Source organism: Seriola aureovittata, chromosome 7, assembly GCF_021018895.1.
Source record: "Seriola aureovittata isolate HTS-2021-v1 ecotype China chromosome 7, ASM2101889v1, whole genome shotgun sequence".
In the NCBI taxonomy this organism is placed as follows: domain Eukaryota; kingdom Metazoa; phylum Chordata; class Actinopteri; order Carangiformes; family Carangidae; genus Seriola; species Seriola aureovittata.
This window is the reverse complement of record NC_079370.1, coordinates 14,602,166-14,619,660: the sequence shown is the minus strand read 5'-3', so window position 1 is coordinate 14,619,660 and position 17,495 is coordinate 14,602,166. Positions and strand designations below refer to the sequence as shown.

Here is a 17,495-nt window from a genome sequence, read left to right as displayed (position 1 = left end):
TTAGATCTAAAATTATAAAAAGTTTTTGCTGCAGGGAGAGAGTGAACTCTTTCTTGATGTGTTTTCTTTTGAATTGGTCTTAGTGTTTTCCATAGTTGTAGACAGCTCTTGGGTTGTTTTTTTAGGTTGTTTCTAGGATAAAATCTTTTACCTGACTGTAAAGTCATTCTTGATTTATAATTGAACCTCTATCTACTTGTGATTTTGTGCCATATTTTCTGTTATTTTTCTTGTGCTGTTTGTCTGCAACTCATTGTTATTGCTACATGTCCTGGCGAAGGACAAAACTTCTATTTTTATCCAAGTTCAGCCACTTCTCTTTTTAAGATTTCCTCCAAGATACAAAACACAATTGCTACTGCTCTGTCATCCTTCAAATCACGCTCAGCAGTGCAGCACATGTTACTACTCCTGGCTTTCAGTGCACTGCTGCTGCGCTGCCAAAGCATTTTTCCCCAGCACAAATACCCCGAAATAATTGAACTCCCTTCTAATCATAATAAGGGCTATTGGCCAGGGAACCACTGGTTGCACCGTCAGCATGGGAAGCACTGAGATCACTGAATGCTTTGAAAGCAAGACCTCCTCTAGTGACTTCAGACAAGTGAGTGGGTGCCATTCAAAGGAACAAAAGTGCCATCATTCTCAATTAGAGCTGGTTTGGTAACTAGGGCTTCAATCTCCTCTGCTCTGCTTCTCTCCAGCCTGAGGGTGTGACTGCGCAACAAATTGTTCTTGATTGGACAATTACTATTAATCAGCAGTACAAATAATGATGAAGCTTAAAAGCACAAAGCCCTTTTTGTCATTTCTAGGATGAAAACTGGTCAAACGTGATTGGACTGCAGCGTCTGTTTACCCTTTAGAATGCGGGGAGACTGATTTGAGTGCCACTATAACTTAGCAGACAGCCACGTGCTCGTCTAGCTGAGGGAAATTACAGGGTAACTCAGGTTCACGGGCCCCAGGGACCATGCATGCCCGTGGCCCATGCTAACGCTCTCTGGTTCCATCAGCCGCCGAGTGTACTGGGTACAAAGCCTGTCCCTGGTGTGTGAAACATCTTTGAGCTAGTCACCAGCGTGTTGTCAAGGGGGGAGGTGGGGGGGCACTCCAACAATGCAGCTTTGAATGCGCACACACACTACCCCAGTGTCCGCGCTCATCCCTCTCTCATTGTAGAACCTTTGTGGGTGTTCACAAGATCTTAGAGCACTGACACATTCACACGGACATCCATCCGGCTCCTGCTGACCAACCAAACTGCTGAAACACTCTCAATCACGTCCCTAGAAACAACGCCACGACAGTAGATAGACAACAGTGGACCTGTGCAGGATGCCTCTGAGAGCCTCAGGGGAATAGTGTTGCCTGTGCCACATCCAGACACAGGATTATTTTGGTATCTGTCATGCCAGCACAGGGAGTGAGAGGTCATTACAAATGGCTACTTGCACTAAAATAACTTCTGACTGTTTATGCAGACATTGCACGTCAGCTCTGTTGATCCACGCCAGTTTTTTTTAGCGTTACAACAGAGACAGATGAAGTGTACATACCTTAGGTTGTTTCCTGTTGAATGAGAAGGACAGTCCATCATAAACAGCAGAAACCCACGGGTGAACCAGGGGAAAAGACAGAGAGAAGGAGAAGGAACATGGTTAGCGTTGATACAGTTTAACAGTCAGAGCATGTTCACACTCAGTAAAATGCAGCTGCAACTGACACAATAGGAAACCTCCCATTGTCTGTGTTGACACAAGCAACTCTTTTCAACTGAAGTATCTGCACTGAAACCAAAACTGCTTCATTTTTTTTTTTTTGAAACTTCAGACTCCTTCCTAACTTTCTGTATTTCAAAATTCCTATTGTGACTTTTTCATTCACTCTTTCGCTCATTTATTCACTCATTTATTCACTTCCACACAGTGGCCAGTGTCCTGGTGGTAGGTGCTGCTGTGATTGGGTTCATAATTGGGCCAGTGGAGCGTGAGGAAGGGAAGAGATTTAGGATTCAATGTCCCACTGACTCTGTTGAGTAAATAGCTCTTATGCCTGTGGATTTAACAGGGAGGCCAGGTTGGGGAAGCTGCACTCAGCATTACCAGCTGCCGGAACTAAAGACAAAAGGATAGTATGTATATGGCCCTAAATTATGTCGGATTATTCTCTTAACTGAAGAGGGAATTCCCCAAAGTAGAAAGACTATAACTATAAGCTCCACATAAAGTTCCAGCCATTATAGTGTACTGCAAAGATATTAGGACTGTTTTTGGACACGCATGTTGTAGTTTGATGATGCAGTACAACACATGCGCCACCCTAGTGCTTCTATATCTGCCACAGTCATGTCCTTCAACAGTCAGCGAGTCCCCCCGCAGCCGTCTCCTGGCACAGACACAGAGGTGGACATCACCTTCACGCAGTAACTAATACAGGGTGGGACTGCTTTAGGAAGACTGAAACACTGCACCAAAGTGTCTCACACAAACTGAGCTGAGTCACCAACAACAGCACAGTCACAGCGCTGCACAACAATATCCACACTAATCTTTTGTGCTTTTTTCCATCGTTGTAAATGTGTGCTGCTGTTATGTTTTCTTAGGAAATTTTCTTTTAAAAAAGACAATATGATTCCCAAAGGAGCAGAGTAGGACTGCTTTCCACCGAAGAGCTGTGATATTCTCATCTGAGAGCCATTAACTGAGCTCAGGCTCATTATGATGAAGGACAGAAAGAAAGTGAATGGGCAGAGGGGTAAAAGGAAGAGGGCCTCGTTTGGGTTCACACCCTGAATCTGAATCTGGGCCACTGACAACCACTGAGACAGAGTCTCAATCAGAGCAGACAAAGACTGCGGCAGGGCCCCATCCTCTGGTCTGTCCCTCCATAATGCAGCGCACGGAGGGGATGGTCATGAGGAGCTACAGTGTGAGATATGGATCAGCATCAGACAGCAGGGAGCACAGATATAAGACTTCCTAAGGGCAGACTAAGAGGACTACTGATCAGGTCCCAATGCATGGTAACTTGAGAAGTATAAAAAGATCTCATTCCTCAAGCTTCAGTGTTGCTACAAAGTGCAGATGTCAAAGATGAAAGACACACATGGGAGAGTTATGATAACAACTAGACACACAGCAGCTACAACCTTGTGAAGAATGAGAAAGGGGTAAAGACAGAGAACAGATGTATCCCTACTGAGAACAAAGGGACAGCAGTCACAAGACCGGAAACAAAGAGCCACACACACACACACGCACACTCATTAAATACAGAGACAAAAACACATTAAACACAGAGACAAAAGACATGCAGTTATGAAATCTGTGCAGTCTAAAATCTCTGCATCTACAAGAGAATCTAAGCAGTAACTGCAGTGGTTGGATGGTGGCTCTCATCACTGTTCAATTTACTGTATGTACAGTATACACAACCAAATCTGGTATGCTAGGAATGCTGAACAGGACAATGGGGGGAACTGTTTCCATGTGGTTATATTTTGGATTTTCACAGACCATCATTTCCTCACAAAGTCTGAGAAGAAATTCATTTCATTCACCGGCTGAATTTCAGACTTGAATTCAATGTGAAAGACTCTTCCCTTTCCTCCTCCTCCCATCACAATGTTAAGACCTCCCCCTCAATAAGTTCAAGAACATTAGGCTCCAGTTCTCCCACCCTGCCTTGGGCATAATCTCTTTAATCTCCCCAGAAATCTGTATACCTTGCTTGAAGAAGCAATGTCCTGTCTGAGTCTATAACTTACATTTGGTTGCATAAATCCTTAATTATTTAGAGGAAAGTTGTAACATTTGTTATATTGCAAAAATCCTGTATTTTCTTAGATATCATGTTCTATATAATTTGCTCATTTGGAAAACAAAACCATTTTATTGCACTTTCTGCATCTTCAATCAATGTCGTAACTATGTTCAACAAAATGAATTATATAATCAATGTAGCAATATTCTACTGATATTCATTTGCCATAATAACAATGTACTTATGCCACCACAGGCAGCATGGTCACAAATGTTTCAAAGTACAGCTCCAGTTCTGACTCAAACATGAATCCTGCAGGCCATTTGCTTAATATTGACTATTTATGTCGAGTCATTGCTTGAGGGCTTATTAAAGGCTGTGTTGTGGTTATACAGAACAAATGTATGACACACATGTATGGCACAGAAGTGCCAGATAGCATCAGATCCCCCCCCCCCAGAGGCAGATGCAGGCGGACACTGCAGCCCCAGCAGGGCGAGGGCGCAGTCTATAAGTCCTATTGGGGGGTGGTTGTGTGTGCATTAATGTGCGTGTCATCAAGGGGCACGCTTAGGCTCCCACGCCTCCAGCTACCTGATGCCAAAGCGCTCATGAATGACTTCAACTTGGCCGAGGATGGAAATTGGCCTCACACACTACTATGATTTTCCAACTCTCTTCTGATCTTGTCGCGGCAGACAGATTAAAGGAGCACATTTTGATCTTCCTTAGAAAATCCTTTGTCTTTTATCAGTTTTAGTAAGAAATACCTCATCAGAGCCAGACTGTGATGTTTTATTTTTATTCATTGTTGCGGGTCAGATACAGTCAGCTCGCACATGACTGGTGAAATCATGACATCTTCCTGTGTTTTCCAGATCAGATCCTTGCACATGCTGATGCCCAAAAGGAAGGTATAAAGAGTGGGAGAGCAGCAGTGGAATCCCCCCTGTGGTTATGGAGCAGGATTAAGGCCACTGGGTTATTATGCCAATGAAAACTGCAGTCTTCTAGCCCAGTAGGCAACACACCAGATTAATCTACTGTATCATCTTTCCACTGAAGCATCTATCTACAATTTTAAAAAATGACATTGGATGCCCAATCTCAAAGAAGTATCAAACAAATGGATATTTCAAATTTTGGTATCATTTAATCTATTCTGACATCATTTGAACTGACAGACTGGTTTGAATTAGCTACTAAATATGATGAAAGCAGTGTTATAATCTGAAATGACCCCAGAAAGAGTTTCAAATCATGATGACAATAAATAAAACTAAATCTAGAAATGCACATGCTTTAGCTTCATATTTGCCATTGCACAAGGGATATACTGTCAGACTCATCAGTGTGATTTAGCAGGCTTTGCAAGAGTTTCTGATGACATAATCCTGATGCTCAAATGGGATATGTAAATCACATGGAGGAGGTACACCCCCCATTGAGATGACATTTATGACATGCATTTGTCCTGTGCACATAGGCGCTCACAAACATATTTTTTTCAGGCACACCCCTCAGAGATTAAAATTCCTCTTCCTGATCTGTTGCTAAAACTATGCCTCCCCCACAGTTTAACCTGCATTTAACCACACAGATGACTCTTTCCCCTGTTTGGCTGTTGATCTGCTTCAGACTATCACAATTCAACAAGCTCCGGAGCCAAACATGACATCCAGAGCTGTGTCTGTGTGTGTGTGTGTGTGTGTATATCTGTAAGTGTTGGATTACAGCGCACTGTGCTCTGACAGGCTACAAGCTAACATTTCAGATGGTCTTCCAGTATGTTTAGAACAGAACACCCACTCAAAGCAGAGGTCACCCTGCTGCACAGACAGACACACAGAGGAGACAGGAAAATGCCAAGCAGGGTTACAGTAGAGGGGGGGGAGGGTCTTGTCTGACCAATTACACTGAAGATGATTTCAAGGAAGCACTGACCAGGCTTTTATTAGCATGAGTGATCCACATGTAAACATGGCAAACGGTTGAAGGCAGACGTTTACATGCATGACATTCAAAAGTATTTCCATGACAGCACTGAAGGAAGATGGCTGGCTGATGATAGAAACAGACCTACAGGACCGATCCAAGCTACTGAGACAGCTAACTCTCACTCTTGTTACACAAACAATTTCTGGAACTTCTTCAGCTCTATTACATAACAGTGGTGGAAGAAAGATCCTTTACTTAAGTAAAAGTACCAATACCACAATTTAAAATACTCTTATTACAAGTCCAACATTAAAATTCTACTTTAGAAATGTAGAGAACTATTACCAGCTAAATTTACCTCAGGTTTTATAAGTAAAAATACAAATTTTGCAGAAAATAGTTGTAGTTGTTGTAACAGGTCCAAGTGGAGCTAACTTTAAATACTTTATATACAGTTATGCATAGTTCAGTGGTTCCCAACCTGGGTGTCAGGCTCCTCCAAAGGGTCACAAGATGAAACTCAGGGGATGGGTGACGATTAATGGTGGAGGAAAGGAGAAAAAACAATTTTCTGACACAAAAATCTGTTTTCATTTTTTAAACTTTTATCTTTGTTTTTTGTGTGAAATACTTAATAATCTAAATGAAAGTGGGGGTCACGAGCCCAAATGGTTGAGAAACACTGATTAAATTTTTAAGAGTGTTGTGTTTTATAAGCTTTCTATGTACCATTTTAATCTGAAAAGTAACTAGTACACCTGTCAGATAAATGTAGTGGAGTAAAAAGTTCATTATTTTCCATGGAATTGTAGTGGAGTAGAAATACCAAGTAGTACAAAAGTGCAAGTGCAAATACCACAAAATTGTGCTTAAGTACAGTACTTGAGTAAATGTACTTAAATTTCCCCACTGCAAGAGTCTTGGCTATTTAAATCTGAAACTAATGCCTCCATGGATCATTGTTGTAAATGCTAAAATTAGCTTCCCTAAGAAAATATTTGGTGTGGCTGGAGGACATCGTTCATTAGATCATCAACATAACTCTAAGACTTTTCTGTATCTTGGCAACACCAGTCGCTAAGCAACAGCAGTGAACATAGAAGCGAGACAACCTACCAAACTCATGAGTCAAAGTTCCAATGTGAAAGCCAAACTCAGGATCTCAAAAACAGCCTTAATGAACAGCTCTGCCATCAGCAGTGCACATGATGCTCATACCGACGCCTGCGTGGGACCTCGAAGTTTCCATAACAAATGTTAACAACACAACATATGATGCAGACAGGGGCTAATTTAATCATCTCTGGCATTTCTGACACCACTGTGTGATGAGCTGGGTCAGCAGGTTGTGGGCCAACTGTGTGTGTATGCATGCTAAAATGCAGAGAGGGATAGTGACCACATCTGCTCTAACGCCTTAAATCTGGTTAGTTTCAAAGGCAACAAGCAAGCCAGAAAGAACTGAAGTTCATCAATTTGTTCAATATGGTAAAGCTTCCTCCCCAGGGGGAATGAAGTGACACATTTACTACCAAGTCACACCTCCTTTGACCCTGTCTGTTTGCTAGATGTCACTTATTTGAATAGCTCTAGCATTTGGCTGCTAAGGACAATAGACAACAAAACCCAGAGCAAGCATGCTCATGAAGTGCAAAACATACCACAAAAGTCATTAAAGGAGCTCTGAGTTAAGTTTTGCTATTGCTACATGGCCAATGTTAGCATTAACAGCTGTTTACTTCCCAGTCTTGCCAAGAGCTTGAGCCATAGTCGTGTTTACAATACAGGAGGTTATAATATGCCCTCTGAGAAGCACTACTTCTTCAAAGTGCAGAGATGGGCCAACCGGGCTGGATGGAGCTAGCTGGTTAGCATGCTAACCTCAGTGCAAGAAAAAGAAAAGAAAAGAAGTCTTTGAAATAGGAGCAAAACCAGAAGGTTGCTTTCCACCACTGGAGACAGCTCTTGGCGAGTAAAGCTAATGTTGGCTATGTAGCTCCTTTAATTGCAGAGGGAAATATGCCCAAATGTATTTTTACACTAATTAATGCTTGAAAATAATTAAATCTAATGAGCAGAATATTGCTTTTCAGAAAGACACAAGTCAAAAACTTGTTTTTTTTAAGCTTTTGTTAATGTTGCCTGGCTCAACTTCCCCTGGATGAGACTGAAAGAAGAGTCCACAATAAACCTATTCCACCATGAAATTAAATTCATGTAAACACAACAAGCTGCCTTCAAAACTTCAAAAGGCCTCATCTGAGAGAATCATGTGAAAAGGAAAACCAGAATGGCCACGGAAGAAATGTCTGAGAGAGGATTTTTACATAGGGTCCTCTCAGAATGAGAATCCACATCTGAGATTAATGAGGCACAGGCTTGACAAAGAGGCAGGACGCCATCTTTTCTCAATTCCGTATCAAGATGTAAACAATGTCCCACCCTCTAAACAAACAGGGAACAGTCCTTGAGGGAATACAATCCTTTTTATCAACAACACACTACACTTTCTCTTAATAGCATGCCTGAATTAAGTCTTAAAGGGAAGAGTTGGGCTGATTGTGTGTATTTTAGGCCAACTAACTCTGAGAACAACATCTTACTGAATGGAAAGGTTGATTATTGACACATAGGGAACAAAATGGAAAGACAAAAGGGAACATTCCTGAGGGCACCCACTGGACAAGGCAGCATTGTCATTTAGTCAAGGCTCGTTTTGGAAAGCATGAAGACATGAGGTCATATGTGACTTGAAAGAAAATTGTCTGGTCTACTCAACACCTTCGTTTAAAAGAGGGAGGCTTTGTGTCTTTTACATCTCTGCATCATAAGTGTTAACAAACAATCAGAAAGCATTAGAGGCTATTTGTAAAAAGCACATAACACACAACAAAAACACATGTTGACCACATTGGGTTGGTCTCTGGCAGTCACCAGGGGAAGACTAGTGAAAAATGCAACCTAAACTTAAAGGACTAGGGCAACATTTTGGGAGAAGAGTTAGAGGAGAAGACTGATACAACTGTTTATATGGTAAATATGAAGCTCCAGCCAACAGTTGTTTAGCTTAGTTTAAAGACTAGAAACAGGGAAACTAGCTAGCCTGGCTTTGTCCAAAGGTAACAAAATTCACCTTAACATAATAAACACATATATTTTTTTAATGAAGGGTTATGTACCTAACTTTTTCTTGGCAGGAAGTAGTTTCCAGGTAACCAGCAGAGAATCCAGGAAGTTACTCCTCTCAGCCAAGAAATAGTCTGGCACTTAACCACTCGTAAACGGCAACTTGACATTAATACACTTCAGCTTTTGCAAACTACACATTAAACTTTTAAATTAATTAGTAAAATTTTGAGATGTTAGTAGGCAAATTTTGTTACAACTGGACTGAGCAAGGCTAGCTACATTCCTCTGTTTCCAGTCTCTGTGCTAAGCTAAGCTAACCAGCTGCTGCTTGTACCTTCATATTTACTGTAAAGATATGAGAATGGTATCAATTTTTTTCATTTAATTCTGCAATAAAAAAGGAAATTATCTTATTTCCCAAAATGTCAAACAAATACTTCAAACAGCAGGCTTAACAACATGTTGAATATCTTTCTTTGCTGTTTAGGTTGTGAGAAAATTAACAAGGAAGGAAGACCTTACCACTCAGCTATATCCGAACATGATTCAAAAATATTTCAGATAGAAGGAAAGAACAGTGCAAGTAGCAACCTCCTGCTGGATGACTCGATTGAAGCCCCTATCCATAGGATTCAGATTACAATACCCATGTAAGCAAGATAACACAGCCAAGTGGAGATAAACCCAATTGAGCTTTTGGAACCATTAGTGATAAGGACGAGATTAAAGCAGAAATTACAAGCTTGGCTACAGACAGTATCGCACAGAGGCATGCTTTCACGGATCATATTGAAATGCAGCACTGCAGAACTACAGAAGCATGGGGGATGAGAAAGTGATATTTTCATCCCTACAGAGTCACATCTTTGGTTAAATACGTATCTTTAAAAACTACAATAAAAACTACAATAAAAGATTAACAACTAGCAGCACCTTCCTCTGACATAAACCAGACTCTAGTGAACCTCTTTAAAAAAGTTAGTTGTGATTAGCTTTTGGATTTTGCAACAGCTATGTGTATCTAGACTGGAAGATACTGAAGAAGGGGGTTTGCATAAGAAAGAGTTTACAAGACTCGATGGCTTTGTATTCAATTGTCGGTGACAGACATGCTGGGGCATGATAGATGTAATACAGCCCCATTGTGTGAGTGGAAGGGTATTTTCTTGTCATGATGCTCCACGGCTCATCCCCTGTGCAGTCAGCAGCCTCAGGTATTTCTCTGCCTCTCCACCCCCATAGTCATTGTGTCTAAACCCCAAAGGAGAGCAGATTGGCGTGTGAAAACAAAACTACTTTCCCAGATTCCCATTTCCAATATGTGCCAACTTAATAGGCAGATGAAAGATGAAACTTGGGAAACTTAACCTGTCGCCCTGAAGTCAAAATCCGTGTTTCATTTGCCCACCACTGAGATTATTGTTAATTTCTCAGGGAAATAAGAGAGGAGGGGAGGAGGGGTGGGGGGGATAGGGTCACAAGTGTTGCTATAATGCTCAGCCATGCAAAGAATGAGGCTTAGCCATCAAAAGAAATCCCTTATATTTCTTCAAATTCTTCACGTGACTTACATGTTTTTGTGGTTCTGTGTGGTCTGTGCAAAACCTGATTAAAACACAGACACAATCTGGAACATTTTCAGGGTCTAATTAATGATCCATCATGGTATTAGCTCAAAGTTCACCCCACTAGGAACATAATTTCTGTATTTCATCAGACTGCACTCATGTTTAGTATTTTTAGGTATTGAGCAAAACTATCAGGGTAAATGAGGTTCACTGAGATCTAAAATATGTTATGCAATTTCCTCCATTGTTAAATCCTGCATTTCAAAATCAACAGCCTATGAAATCAACAGGAGTTCAATTCATTTCAGATGTGTCTACATAAAAATATCTATTACTGCTGTTCCCTGCCTGAGGCTGCGCCTGAGCATTCCCATGAGAGAGAAAAAGTTCCCATGATCTTGGCCCTGCGGCCATATTTGGCATGCTAATACCCACTAAATCTGACACATTTCCAACACACAGGAACAGGTGTTTTCAAAACGAGGCAAAGTCTTAGTGATCAGGGTATCCCCTCATGTGGCTCCACAAGCAGCAGAGAGGAAAATTATATGCTTTAAGAAAACCATGGCAGCCTAAACACAGAGACCCAAAACACACACAGCACTAACACTGAAATGTTAACAAGTAATTATATGCCTGGACTACACTATAGAATAGAAATGTGACATAATAAAACCAAGGCTACAGTCACTGTGGAGTTACATGATGTACTACCTTGGGAATTATAATTACTTACATTTTGAAATCAGATTGAAAACTGACCCTGGATAAACCCAGTTAGAGCAAAAGTGAATCCAGCAAAAGATGAAATCATTGTCAATTTCTAAGTCCATGAAAGGAATCTCTGCTCGACTGATACCACATCTTAAATCTGATATGGAAACTTCTGCTGATCGAAAATGTGAAATGTGTTTGTGTCTCACTCAACAACGTGGCAACAGGTAGTAGTGGAAAGATCCAAACACGAATCACCTCACTGGGAAATTGGTGGAGATGTGGCCACTGTGAATCTCACCGTGTACAGCTACTGTCATTCCTCTGACCTCTCACCCACAACAGCTTTTTTTTGTTCCATTGTTGCGTATCCTATTCCACACGTTAACTTTGAGCATGATTTGTTTAATTGCCTGGAACGGCGCCATTGTGTGGCAATTTCTGTTCTGATAATTACTTTAAACACAGGTTAATGTGCGGACCAGAGCTGCTGGGGGAGCAGTTAATGCTGACTGTTAGTTACATGGAATAGCAGAGAGAGTGTTACACTTTAACAAGACTGGATCAGGGCCATTAGAAAAGCCTTTACTGTGGCACATATTTGCCTCCTATGACTTCACTTTCAGCAGTCACATTGTGGACTTTAACTGTGGCCTGAACAGTTGTTTGTTCATCTAATATAATTGAAAAAGACATTATTAGAGTGATAAATCAAAGGGGAAAAACAAATAGGCTTTTTTTCCCCCTAAATGAGCATCCTTTTGGATTTATTTGCGCCTGTGGGTAAAGAGGTCAGCTGTCTAATCATGTGTGATACCAACAGCAGAGGAGAGCAAACGAACCGAAAACTAGCTCATCTACGATGGGTGAAATGCAACATCTCTGACCGTTGCTAACAGGCATGACATCTGAACAACTTCACAAGCATGCAGACATCATTAGCCTACATGTTGTGCGACTCCAGACAACTCCTCACGAGCATGACAGATCACAAACCAGCAGAAACTTATTTGTTGACCTTCAGTGTGCAGGCAGAGTGTGAAACATTAGAGGATGCTCCTCTCCGCTTTTAGCCATGATAAAATGAGCAGCATCCCACCATTTCATACAGCCACCATGTGGTCTCCACTTTGAACGCTACATAACTTAAATTAGCTCTGACTCCGGAGATTAACAGTGATACCCTGAGGCTCAACATTAATCTATTCTGTCTAACAGGCGTCTTTATGTGTCAGACACACTCAGCCACCTTTCTTCGTCTTGAAACACAACATCAGGCATGCAAAATATAAGAGTGTTGTAATTATTATTGAGCTGAGATGATGAGTATTGGAAAGTTCACATGAATTACATAACATAATATCATGTTGCAAGCAGGTGGGTGGCAGACATCATGTCCTCAGCAGAAACAGCAGTTAAGCATTCCTTCTTATCCGCTGCAATTATTTACTGGCATTTATGTCAACAAATGTGTTTAGTTTGAATTCAAGGGAAAGTTTGTTGTGCAGCTTTAATCCTACTTTTCAGTCATTTGACTTGTAACCAGGAGGTTAGAGAATAAATAGTAACCTTGGATGCAACTCTATTACAACCAGGGTGGGATAAGGGTATTGCAGTGACAGTGCAATCTATATTTTTCTGCTCTTTCACTTTCAGGCATTTCCCAGTCACCCAGAGCGACCATAATCTGTGTACTGCAAAGACGTTTTTTTACTCTCATGCACTCAAACTAACCACGTTAAGGCAAAAGATGCTTTAACTACAACAAGCTCACTGCACTATATTGCTGTTGTATTAAAAGACATAATTGCAAATGTAAACTGTTGGCAGTAGTTCATCTTTGTTTACCTGTTCTCTCCTTTTGCATTTGAGGGTGGTGGGTGAAGAACTGTTTGGTTGTCCTCCATATCCACGACACATTTTGTGTTCAGTTCAATTTCTGCAGAGAGAAGTTTGTTGGGAAAGTGAAGCAGAATGCGGGGGTGTGAAAAGTAAAATCCTGGCTTCTTTGACTGTGTTTAAACTGCACTCAAGTCTGACTTCAGGCTCATAACTCAAGCTGAAAGCAGCAATGGCGAAGAAATCAAAACTTTATGATAATGTAGCATGAATCCGAGGGAGACAGAAATGCGAGTTTGCAAACAGAAATCGTCGTTTTAATACTTACCCCTGCGGTTCATGGGCCGAACTCTCACTGCAACTTTTACCTTTGTATCCGACATTTTCGTCCACTTTTCACTCCCACCCTGTCTATGCGCCGAGCTATCAGTGTATAGTCTGTGAATCCCCGACGAGAAGCCCGGATTTCTGCCGGAAAAACGGCAGCAGACTCTACTTAAACAACCCCAAAAGAGTCCAGACCTCGAGGAGAAGAGATGGAAATATGTTCATTTTTTCCTTTATATCCACCCGGGTTCGCTTCTTGTGCAAATCCAGTGCTCTGCTCCAGCCCCAGACAGCATCCCCACCGCCATCTTCCACTGGGAGCACGACTGCTATCCTCTGGCAGACTGGAGACGGCTGAGCCACAGAGGGGGAAAGGAGGAACGCACCGCGCCGCTCATCGGGGGGTGAAACCGGGGGACTAGAAATGTGAGGCGGAATGACAAGTTGGTTTACATGGAACCGAAGACACGCATCATGACAAGACAATTTAAAGGTAGGGATGAAGAGAGGAGGGTTTATTAAAATCAAAAAAGAAAGTTTAAACAGTCTTAAAAGATGACCTAATCTCTCTTTCTCTCTCTCTCTCTCTCTCTCTCTCTCTCTCTCTCTCTCTCTCTCTCTCTCTCTCTCACGCACGCAAGCACACACACATATACACACACACACACACACACACACACACACACACACACACACACAACATGAGATTAATAATAATCATAAAAATATCATTGAAAGTTTTATTGTGAGCTATGGCAGCAGGGCCATAGCCAGGTTTTAAGAAGAAAAAAGAACTGAGGGCAGGAGTCCGAGTGCCCCCCCCACCAACCCCACCCCCCAACACATACACATTTCATTTTAACAGTCACCCAAACATTTATGAAACACATTAGCCATGCTGTTGAAAATACTGATGTCAGGAGTCCCAGTGCACCCCACACCCTTCATCACAGCTCAGATCAGTTACAAAAAGAGTCATTTTTAAAATCTAATTTATTGACGTTTTAGGACCTTTAAAAGTCTAGAATGTAAACTGCACCTTTAGGGGCTTAAATATCCAAATTTTAAGGAAAGTTTAAGCATATCATCCTCAACGTGTAGCAGTAGTTCCATTTTTCTTTTGAGTATTTTGTGACAGGCTCCTTAAACAAAACACAGATCAAATTTTTTGTTCAGTAAAGTCTTATGTATCTGTCCATTTTTACCATAAAACCACATTTAGATGAAAATCAAAGACTTCAATAGTGTACAGTAAGCTTTAATCACCCCTCATTTTTGGAAGAGGAGCTTTCCAAGACTCTTCATCAGGCTGAATCTGGTCCACTGCTCGCAAGTCCCCACTCGGCAAAGCATTTTTCTTACTGCTGCGTTACGATTTGCTCCATCGACAAGAGTAGTTATCAATCACTGATTACAGATTGGATGCAGTCTGTAATGATGAAATGCGAAGGGGCCAGTGCTGGAAGAATTCAGATCCTTACTTCAGTAAAAGGATCAATACAGCAATATAAAAATACTCTTCTTAAGTAAAACTACATAAGTATCGGCAGTAGAATGTAGTTAAAGTATTGACCCCGTTAAAATTAAGGAATTTGCTTGTTTAACCACTCATCACAGCTTTCTGGCCTTGTGGACATGAATTGTGAGCATTTCAACCAAGAGTTTTTTTTGTTTACTTTAGATAGTTTGATTTGAAGGATTTTTTTTAGCTCCAGAAAGGTGGAGGGATCCAGTGTTTTTACAAGAAAACAGCAAAATTAAGAAAAGTTTTGAATAAGATTTATATTTTTTGCTTTCTTATGCCTTTAATCATTTTGTTAGCTCTTAGATTATTATTGGGACTGCTGGTTGGGAAAGTAATGTATTATTTATTCACAAATAATGCTATTTATTTTCAGTAAATAGGGGGACAGTAACTACATGACAGAAACATTATTATGACATGATCACACAACCAATACTACAAAGTATACAATAGCACTCATTATATTCACATTTTTCATTTTCAATGTAAATATATTGCCAGGTAACCACATCACTATACAATATAATAATCTCTATTTTACATAGGCTACTCTGGGCCGGTTCATACATGAGCTATATCATGGGTCCAGTATCAGATTTAGCAGAATAAATCTTTACTGTATGGTCTCCACTGTCCAGAATGATGAGCATGTTGTTCAGTGACACTAGTCCAACTGGGCGGATAAGGTTGTCTCCCACAAGAGGAGTCAGGACTGGGCCGTTCTGGAGCTTCCCTAAACTCCAAATCATCCCCTGTTCAGAGTCAATCACAATCACATCTCCATCTCCTTCAAACGCCACACCCGACATGTTCAGCCTCACTGAGGACTGCAGGGTCAGGCTGAAACTGTCTGTCTGATGAAGCAGGTGGAAGTCTTTGGTAAACACTTTCAGCCTTGTGTGTTGTTGCCTGTCTGGTGGATGTGTGTCATCAGTTAAGTGCTCCATCACTGCAGTGTTCCCAGTCACTGGACAGCAGGCCACTGCTTTTGGATGCTGGAGGTCAGAAACAGATGTGTGATGCTCCAGAACAACACCATGAACATAGTCCACTTTTACATGGAACAGTGTGCCAGCCTGGATGTCTGAGACCAGGAGGTACCCACAGTTGTCTGTGTCCACACCCCAGGGCATCTGGAAAGAATCCTTGACCGTCAACACGTGGTTCCCTCTGGAGGTGAAAACCTTCACGGCTTTATCCCCTGCATCAGTCACCACCACGTGACCACAGGGAGTCACCGCCACATCCACTGGGTAACAGATCTCTCCATTGGCTTGTCCTCTTCGCCCAAAACTGTGCAGCTTCCTACCCTGCGGACTGAACACCACCACCCTCATCTCTTCATCGTGCACCACCACTATTGTCCCTGAGGACCCTAATATAGCTATCCCAGTGGGGTTGATAAGAGTCCCCCAACTGCCAAAAGCTGTGTAGAGGTGCAGAGCTGTGGATGTCAGACCTGCAGACAAGCTAAGGCCTCCTTTTGCCCTGTGAGGAGGAGCAGACGATACAGGCCTCCGGGACAACAGCAGCTCCTGGAGGTCACTAAGAACCTGGCAGTGGGAGGTGCTGTCAACACTGCACAGCTGTCGACAGAACGGGCACTCCAGCTTCCTCAGGAGAGGGTGGGACAGAGCTGTGATGCATTCCAGACAGAGTACATGGCCACAGGAAAGGTTCTGTGGCCTGCGCTCCCTCTGCTGAGTGCAGAACTTCTCAAAGCAGACTTTACACTCCATCAAATTGATCTGGATCTCTCTCAGGATCCCCTCAGGACTCAGGCTGCCACAACTCCGTGGACCAGGACTCATGGCCATGACTGAAATATCCTGATGTTCTTAAAGCTAACAGACTGTCGGCTGATGCAGGAAACTGGAGGTTCAGGAAACCAAAAAACACAGACTGGCACTTTAAGAGATGGAGCAAATGATGAAGAGAAGGCTAGTAAAGCAGGGCACTGCAACACTAGAGTGCACACTCATGTGCTGTGTTTTAGGCCCAGATGGTCACATGACATGTTGCACAGCACAGAGGCTCTCTGCCGCCCTCGTATGGAAATCAAATTAAACACAAGTTGAGGAGGTAAAGTGGTTTCAGCCCTTGCAATGTTTTCTTTACTTCTCAGAACACATTCAGCAGACATCATTCCTTTTTTCCTGTATATTATGTATTAAACTTGAAAGGCCGGATTCAAAGCCAGAAAATGCAACATGTGACATAGTATTGCAATGTGCCTTAATACTCACTGTGGGGCGATACCTGCTGATAGCTCAATGGGTTTTCTGTCAGTAGACTCTGAATTTCTAGCTGAACCTCTGCTTCTACTGGTCATGTTTAGGACTACATGACATTTACTGCTGTCTTTTTCCGAGAGAACATCAAGCGTACCTTGAAATACATGTTGTTATAGGTCAGCATGAGGGAGCTATTTCGGTCTCTGAGTTTCACGGTGTGCAGACGGAGTGAAATCTGATCCGAGACAGGCAGTGTTTGAGTCAGCCAATCTGGCACTCCTTTTTGCAGCAGGGTGCTCTTCAGGGGTTGAGCAAGGTCATTCATGATTTCCTATTGTTAAGTAAACAAACTGCCTAATACTTATATTTATGTGATAGCAAGTAGAAAAAAAACTTGTTAAATGAGTAACACATTAATTTTTGAAAGTAGGGTGTAAGCGTAGTATTATTTAAAAA

General features: G+C 41.8%; 2 protein-coding genes across 11 annotated transcripts in view; both read right to left on the bottom strand.

Annotated features, from left to right (window-relative positions):
- Positions 1-13,814, bottom strand: part of kif13a (kinesin family member 13A) — a 37,647-nt gene extending 23,833 nt beyond the window's left edge. For 9 of the 10 annotated variants that reach the window (XM_056380734.1, XM_056380736.1, XM_056380741.1 and 6 more), the window contains exons 1-3: positions 13,282-13,814; positions 12,963-13,053; positions 1,560-1,572 (exon numbers count right to left, since the gene is read on the bottom strand). In XM_056380734.1, coding sequence (XP_056236709.1) covers positions 1,560-1,572; positions 12,963-13,053; positions 13,282-13,336 — 159 coding nt within the window. In that variant the 5' untranslated portion in view covers positions 13,337-13,814. The remainder of the gene's footprint in view (positions 1-1,559; positions 1,573-12,962; positions 13,054-13,281) is intronic. The other variant, XM_056380740.1, reaches the window with a different exon arrangement.
- A 441-nt stretch (positions 13,815-14,255) lies between these two features.
- Positions 14,256-17,456, bottom strand: LOC130172813 (E3 ubiquitin-protein ligase NHLRC1-like). Its single transcript, XM_056381749.1, has 2 exons — positions 17,052-17,456; positions 14,256-16,677 (listed from the first exon to the last, which is right to left on the bottom strand). The coding sequence occupies exon 2, from the start codon at positions 16,620-16,622 to the stop codon at positions 15,378-15,380; it is 1,245 nt and encodes a 414-aa protein (XP_056237724.1). The 5' UTR covers positions 16,623-16,677; positions 17,052-17,456; the 3' UTR covers positions 14,256-15,377.
- Positions 17,457-17,495: the final 39 nt, after the last annotated feature.